At 41.5% G+C, this 8417-nt stretch overlaps 1 protein-coding gene across 1 annotated transcript in view; it reads right to left on the reverse strand.

Annotated features, from left to right (window-relative positions):
• LOC128661562 (transient receptor potential cation channel subfamily V member 1-like) overlaps positions 1–5910 on the reverse strand; it is a 60664-nt gene extending 54754 nt beyond the window's left edge. Inside the window, exon 1 of the mRNA XM_053715805.1 lies at positions 5421–5910. Within this exon, the coding sequence (XP_053571780.1) occupies positions 5421–5910 (490 nt within the window). The remainder of the gene's footprint in view (positions 1–5420) is intronic.
• Between the last annotated feature and the right edge of the window lie 2507 nt (positions 5911–8417).

Raw genomic sequence — 8417 nt, forward strand, 5'->3', positions numbered from 1 at the left:
GAACTTTCCAAGATAACAACTTTATAACAATGGAATGAAGGGGTTCAAACGGAACACCCTATAAAACGTTAAGAACAAGGTTTAAACTCCATGGTGGAGCCACAGCTTTAAACACAGGTTTAATCCTGGCCAAAGCCTGACAAAAAGCCTGAACGTCTGGAACTTCTTGACAAACGCTTGTGTAACAGAATGGACAGAGCTGAGATCTGTCCCTTTAAGGAACTAGCGGATAACCCCTTTTCTAAACCTTCTTGTAGAAAAGACAATATCCTAGGAATCCTAACCTTACTCCAAGAGTAACCTTTGGATTCGCACCAATATAGGTATTTACGCCATATTTTATGGTAAATCTTTCTGGTAACAGGCTTCCTAGCCTGTATTAAGGTATCAATAACTGACTCAGAAAAACCACGCTTTGATAAGATCAAGCGTTCAATTTCCAAGCAGTCAGCTTCAGAGAAGTTAGATTTTGATGTTTGAAAGGACCCTGAATCAGAAGGTCCTGTTTCAGAGGTAACGACCAAGGTGGACAGAATGACATGTCCACCAGATCTGCATACCAAGTCCTGCGTGGCCATGCAGGCGCTATTAGAATCACTGATGCTTTCTCCTGTTTGATTCTGGCAATCAATCGAGGAAGCATCGGGAAAGGTGGAAACACATAAGCCATCCTGAAGGTCCATGGTGCTGTCAAGGCATCTATCAGGACCGCTCCCGGATCCCTGGATCTGGACCCGTAGCGCGGAAGCTTGGCGTTCTGTCGAGACGCCATGAGATCTATCTCTGGTTTGCCCCAACGTCGAAGTATTTGGGCAAAGACCTCTGGATGAAGTTCCCACTCCCCCGGATGAAAAGTCTGACGACTTAAGAAATCCGCCTCCCAGTTCTCCACTCCCGGGATGTGGATTGCAGACAGGTGGCAAGAGTGAGACTCTGCCCAGCGAATTATCTTCGATACTTCCATCATTGCTAGGGAGCTTCTTGTCCCTCCCTGATGGTTGATATAAGCTACAGTCGTGATGTTGTCCGACTGGAACCTGATGAACCCCCGAGTTGTTAACTGGGGTCAAGCCAGAAGAGCATTGAGGACTGCTCTCAATTCCAGAATGTTTATTGGAAGAAGACTCTCCTACTGATTCCATAGTCCCTGAGCCTTCAGAGAATTCCAGACAGCGCCCCAACCTAGTAGGCTGGCGTCTGTTGTTACAATTGACCAGTCTGGCCTGCTGAATGGCATTCCCCTGGCCAGATGTGGCCGATAAAGCCACCATAGAAGAGAATTTCTGGTCTCTTGATTCAGATTTAGAGTGGGGGACAAATCTGAGTAATCCCCATTCCACTGACTTAGCATGCACAGTTGCAGTGGTCTGAGATGTAGGCGTGCAAAAGGAACTATGTCCATTGCTGCTACCATTAGTCCGATTACCTCCATGCATTGAGCTACTGACGGGTGTTGAATAGAATGAAGGACACGGCATGCACTTTGAAGTTTTGTTAACCTGTCCTCTGTCAGGTAAATCTTCATTTCTACAGAATCTATCAGAGTCCCCAGGAAGGGAACTCTTGTGAGTGGAAAGAGAGAACTTTTCTTTTCGTTCACTTTCCATCCATGCGACCTTAGAAATGCCAGTACTATCTCTGTATGAGATTTGGCAGTTTGAAGGCTTGAAGCTTGTATCAGTATGTCGTCTAAGTACGGAGCTACTGAAATTCCTCGCGGTCTTAGTACCGCCAGAAGAGTGCCCAGAACCTTTGTGAAGATTCTTGGAGCCGTAGCCAGTCCGAATGGAAGAGCTACAAACTGGTAATGCCTGTCTAAAAAGGCAAACCTTAGATACCGGTAATGGCTTTTGTGAATCGGTATGTGAAGGTAAGCATCCTTTAAATCCACTGTGGTCATGTACTGACCCTCTTGGATCATGGGCAAAAATGTTCGAATAGTTTCCATCTTGAACGATGGAACTCTTAGGAATTTGTTTAGGATCTTTAAATCCAAGATTGGCCTGAAGGTTCCCTCTTTTTTGGGAACTACAAACAGATTTGAGTAAAACCCTTGTCCTAGTTCCAACCGCGGAACTGGATGGATCACTCCCATTAATAAAAGATCTTGTACGCAGCGTAGAAACGCTTCCTTCTTTGTTAGGTTTGTTGACAACCTTGACAGATGAAATCTCCCTCTTGGGGGAGAGGATTTGAAGTCCAGAAGGTATCCCTGAGATATGATCTCTAACGCCCAGGGATCCTGAACATCTCTTGCCCAAGCCTGGGCAAAGAGGGAAAGTCTGCCCCCCACTAGATCCGGTCCCGGATCGGGGGCCCTCAATTCATGCTGTCTTAGGGGCAGCAGCAGGTTTTCTGGCCTGTTTGCCCCTGTTCCAGGACTGGTTAGGTTTCCAGCCTTGTCTGTAGCGAGCAACAGCTCCTTCCTGTTTTGGTGCAGAGGAAGTTGATGCTGCTCCTGCTTTGAAATTACGAAAGGAACGAAAATTGGACTGTCTAGCCTTGGCTTTGGCCTTGTCCTGAGGCAGGGCATGACCTTTACCTCCTGTAATGTCAGCAATAATCTCTTTCAAGCCGGGCCCGAATAAGGTCTGCCCTTTGAAAGGAATATTAAGCAATTTAGATTTAGACGTAACATCAGCTGACCAGGATTTCAGCCACAGAGCTCTGCGTGCCTGAATGGCGAATCCTGAATTTCTAGCCGCAAGTTTAGTTAAATGTACTACGGCATCTGAAATAAATGAATTAGCTAACTTAAGGAATTTAAGTTTGTGTGTGATGTCATCTAGTGTGGATGATTGAAGTGTCTCTTCCAGAGACTCAAACCAAAATGCTGCTGCAGCCGTGACAGGCGCAATACATGCAAGAGGTTGCAATATAAACCCTTGTTGAACAAACATTTTCTTAAGGTAACCCTCTAATTTTTTATCCATTGGATCTGAAAAAGCACAGCTATCCTCCACTGGGATAGTGGTACGCTTAGCTAAAGTAGAAACTGCTCCCTCCACCTTAGGGACCATTTGCCATAAGTCCCGTGTGGCGGCGTCTATTGGAAACATCTTTCTGAATATAGGAGGGGGTGAGAAAGGCACACCGGGTCTATCCCACTCCTTAGTAACAATGTCAGTAAGTCTCTTAGGTATAGGAAAAACGTCAGTACTCGTCGGTACCGCAAAATATTTATCCAACCTACACATTTTCTCTGGGATTGCAACTGTGTTACAATCATTCAGAGCCGCTAATACCTCCCCTAGTAACACACGGAGGTTCTCAAGCTTAAATTTAAAATTTGAAATGTCTGAGTCCAGTTTATTTGGATCAGAACCGTCACCCACAGAATGAAGCTCTCCGTCTTCACGTTCTGCAAACTGTGACGCAGTATCAGACATGGCCCTTGCATTATCAGCGCACTCTGTTCTCACCCCAGAGTGATCACGTTTACCTCTTAGTTCTGTTAGTTTAGCCAAAACTTCAGTCATAACAGTAGCCATATCTTGTAATGTGATTTGTAATGTGATTTGTAATGGCCGCCCAGATGTACTCGGCGCTACAATATCACGCACCTCCTGAGCGGGAGATGCAGGTACTGACACGTGAGGCGAGTTAGTCGGCATAACTCTCCCCTCGTTGTTTGGTGAAATATGTTCAATTTGTACAGATTGACTGTTTTTTAAAGTAGCATCAATACATTTAGTACATACATTTCTATTGGGCTCCACTTTGGCATTAACACATATAGCACAGAGATATTCCTCTGAATCAGACATGTTTAACACACTAGCAAATAAACAGCAACTTGAAAATACTTTTCAAAGTAATTTACAAATAATATGAAAACGAACTGTGCCTTTAAGAAGCACAGAAAAAAATTATAACAGTTAAAATAATTAAGTTATAGCATCAATCTTTGTCAGAATATACAGTTTTAGCAAAGGATTGTTCCCCTCAGCAATTAAACAACACAACTTTAGCAAAGGTTTAATCTCATTAGCAAAGATAACAATTTCTGAAAGCAGGAAACAAATTACAGAACAAACGTTTTTATCTCAGTCAAACTATAATTCTCACAGCTCTGCTGAGAGAAATTATGCTGACTGAAATATTTGATGCATAGTAAAAGCGCCCCTCCCCCACACACACAGCAGTGAGGGAGAACAGAAACTGACAGAAAAAACAGATTTAAGCAACTGCCAAGTGGAAAAATAGTGCCCAAACATTTATTCACTCAGTACCTCAGTAAATGAAAACGATTTTACATTCCAGCAAAAACATTAAACATAATCTCTAGTTATTAAACAGCTTATGTCTTTCTTACAGTGTAATTCTAGTGAAGTACCATTCTCCCAGAATACTGAAGTGTAAAGTATACATACATGACATTATATCGGTATGGCAGGATTTTCTCATCAATTCCATTGTCAGAAAATAAAAACTGCTACATACCTCTATGCAGATTCATCTGCCCGCTGTCCCCTGATCTGAAGTTTACCTCACTCCTCAGATGGCCGAGAACAGCAATATGATCTTAACTACTCCGGCTAAAATCATAGCAAAACTCTGGTAGATTCTTCCTCAAACTCTGCCAGAGAGGTAATAACACACTCCGGTGTTATTTTAAAATATCAAACTTTTGATTGAAGATATAAAACTAAGTATAATCACCATAGTCCTCTCACACGACCTATCTAGTTGCTGGGTGCAAGAGAATGACTGGAGGTGACGTAGAGGGGAGGAGCTATATAGCAACTCTGCTGGGTGAATCCTCTTGCACTTCCTGTAGGGGAGCAGATAATATCCCACAAGTAATGATGACCCGTGGACTGATCACACTTAACAGAAGAAAAATCATTTAGACATACAGTGTCTAGCACACATCCAGCACATGTTAAAAACATATATAGTAGTACTGAAAATTAAGAACCAGCATGTAAAATAAAATTAATCCCAACAGATACTGATTCTATGCGACAAATCATGATATAAGAAGGCAGTGCATAAATATTTGGTCAGAGAAAACTATGCAGAACATGTGTCACCAAACCCAATACTCAGGGAGAACAGGAAAAACATGGCAGATTTTAAATAGGTGAACCGATCTCAAGCGTAACCGTATCAATGTAGGTGCAGATTTAAGGTAATCATGTGAATATAACAAAATGTCCAGAGTGTCAATCACAAGATCTCTCATCCGATCCTCTGTTACCCCGGTAGCTGTTATGTGCCGAGTCCCAGAGCAAGCACAATTGTAGAACGTTCCGGTAAAATGCAGACATGTCTGTCTCAGGGTATTTTACCGCTGTAGGAGTCCAACTGGGAGAATATGATTTAGCCGATACCGGCCCTGGAAAAATGTGATGAATTTCCCTGCATCGCTAGCCTCTGAGCCAAAACTACCCCGCAATTACTATGGTGCTGATTACCTCTAGGTAAGTCTTTCCACGTAGTTGGTTCCATGTAAGAAAGGTTAAGCCATGGATCAATAGGGCGGCCTGAGTCACATGCCGTATGGAGAAGTTGGCGGGGTAGCTGGGAAGTGGCAGCCATGCGTGAGTCTCCCGCCCAAAGCCATCCTGTAATGCGACGAAGGGTGTCTGTCAGCGCTACCTCTTCTCCATCTTTGTAGAGCGCATCTAGTTGTGGCTCCTGTAATATGGAAGCGGAACCTAGTTCTCTGCCAGCAATCTCCTTCTTACTATAGTGCAATAAGAAATGTCCTGGTGTTAGGGTTAAAGATGGCGCCTGCCTCGGGCCAAACGTGTCTGCCGCACTCATATTTTCACAAGTAGTTAGAGCAGCCAGAGCAGTAGTATGAACAGTGAGAGGTCTGAAAGCCTCAGCTACTACCTCCAAAAGAGCTTCATTGTGCCTGTCCAGTAGGTCCTTTAGCTGAATTAGAAGGAGCGCGGCCATGTTTCATATGCCCGGTATCTCCTCAGAAGGTAGAGAGCAGGAGTTGAGAGAAAACAAGATGTTTAGCGTTGCAAAGTCCTTCCAATAATAACCACAAGATAGCTTGCAATATGGATCTCTAAGATAGAGTTATAAATGACTAGTATAGATGGTATAAACTTTATAATTATAGTGTATGGCAGGAGCTCCTAAGATATGCGACTTGCTCCGTTGATAGCTGGCTCCGCCCCGGAAGTGACATTTAACAGCTTTGCTGGGGTGCTCTTTGCCTCCTCCTGCTTGCCAGGAGTGGTATTCCCAACAGTAAATGATGATTCCGTGGACTCACCATATCCAGAGAGAAATACATTTATCAGGTAAGCATAAATTTTGTTTTTATTATTTTGAGGCATCCAAATCAATCATTTCATTTACTCACCATGGTAGGTATCATCAGTGTATTGTGCATTAAGCAGATCAGCCAAATCCCCTGTCTCTTCGGCAAACCTTAGAAGCTTTTCAGCAGTATCAGAAGTTTTTTGATTCGGCTGTAGTAAAACTTTCATCAGACAGGTTTTTCCAGTTGTTTCATCTGTAAATACAAAGTTTACATTAAAATTATGATTTTTGTTTTTGACTACAAAAACTTTAGTTTAGTTTTATGACACACAAGATAAAAATGTGAATGAAAACAATAGTTATGCCACATTTTTTATGTTTGATACTACATTTCAACATGAAAATGCCATTTTAATGCAGGGATACTGAAAAATATTATTAAAGGGATACTAAAATCATAATTAAACTTAAATGATAAGATAAAGCATGCAGTTTTAAAACACATACAAATTTACTTATTTTATCAAAAAGTGCCCAATCTTTTTATATTCACACTTTCTGAGGCACCAGCTACTACTGAGCATGTGCAAAAGTTAAGGGGGCCTGCAAAATTAAATGACATTTTAAAATTTGTCAGAAAAAAATCTACTGCTCACTTAAAAGAATAAGTACTATTGCATTGTCATTTTATTATTCCAGGACTTGTAGATATTAGACATGTGCAAGAGCCAAAAATATGTTTTGTCTGCATATGTTGGCATTCGGCTCGTCATAACAAAATTTGTACATAATGCTATTTCCAGTGGGAAGACAATAAAAAACTAATTTATAAAACGAATTTTAGAGTAAAACGTACATTATGGGATGCCAAAAATTAAAAAAAACATTTTTTACAATGCTGAGACAGGAGAACATACAAGAACTGCAATCATTTTAAGAAAGAGAATTCAAAGAATACATTTAAATTAAAAGCATCTGACATACTGGGAGTCACAATAATATCTCCCAAACCTGAGACCAGAGAAAACTGTTTAATAATTCCCTCTTCTCCCTGACTGCTTGTCACTATGAGATCATCTACTACACCTGCATCTACTACACCTGAGACAACGTTTCAGATTCTGTTAAACCCACCCGGCTGCAGCTATAAAATATGGAAAGAATGAGGACAGTTGTGGAACTAGCAGTGATAGAACTGATGGTGACACTGGGCCAAATACTGATGCAGGTGGTTTTGGGAGTAGACTGTCTAAAGAGCTGATGTGTACACAGATCTACTTGGTAACCTCCAACCTTGTTCCAATTCTACTACTAGTTATCGACCAAAACAATGCAAATTCAGGGCCTACACCTTCAGTTTCCTTCACTGTCCAGTTTAGTTTTATGGGTGGACTTAGATGACCCTTACTGCTACTAATGTGTATTCTTTTAATATGTTGGAATAAAGTATTGGATTTTACAATTTGGCACCCAGTTTTCTTATGTGCTCCCAGCTGTGTGCAGGATCAGTTGTTCTTACTTATGCTGCTGCTACTAGCCCTGGGGTGGGTCCTGCATATCTCCTGCTGTGGCCTCTTCTCTAGATATTTGAGCCAAAGCAGCAGACAAAGGCCTTGAAGATTATATATGACTCTGTGAAGCAGAGGAAACAGTGTTTAACCTACTTCTGCTCATTAGACAAGTAAAAGCAGACACTGGTAGTAACTGGGGGTAGTGGCACTACTGGTGGTTGTGAGGTCATCAGGAAACATAGTAACCTCTCAGTGACCTACAATTTAATTACAGAATAATATAATTGCTACTAGTAGTTTGTTGCTGGTCTGTCTGACATACAAAAAGGGACTTTATGGAAATTGTGTACAGTGTGTTTTGGTGAAAACTTTAAAATGTTGGCATAAACATACAGTGGGGCAAAAAAGTATTTAGTCAGCCACCAATTGTGCAAGTTCTCCCACTTAAGAAGATGAGAGAGGCCTGTAATTTTCATCATAGGTATACCTCAACGATGAGAGACAAAATGTGGAAACAAATCCAGACAATCACATTGTCTGATTTGGAAGGAATTTATTTGCAAATTATGGTGGAAAATAAGTATTTGGTCAATATCAAAAGTTCATCTCAATACTTTGTTATATATCCTTTGTTGGCAATGACAGAGGTCAAATGTTTTCTGTAAGTCTTCACAAGGT

Source organism: Bombina bombina, chromosome 5, assembly GCF_027579735.1.
Source record: "Bombina bombina isolate aBomBom1 chromosome 5, aBomBom1.pri, whole genome shotgun sequence".
Lineage (NCBI taxonomy): Eukaryota > Metazoa > Chordata > Amphibia > Anura > Bombinatoridae > Bombina > Bombina bombina.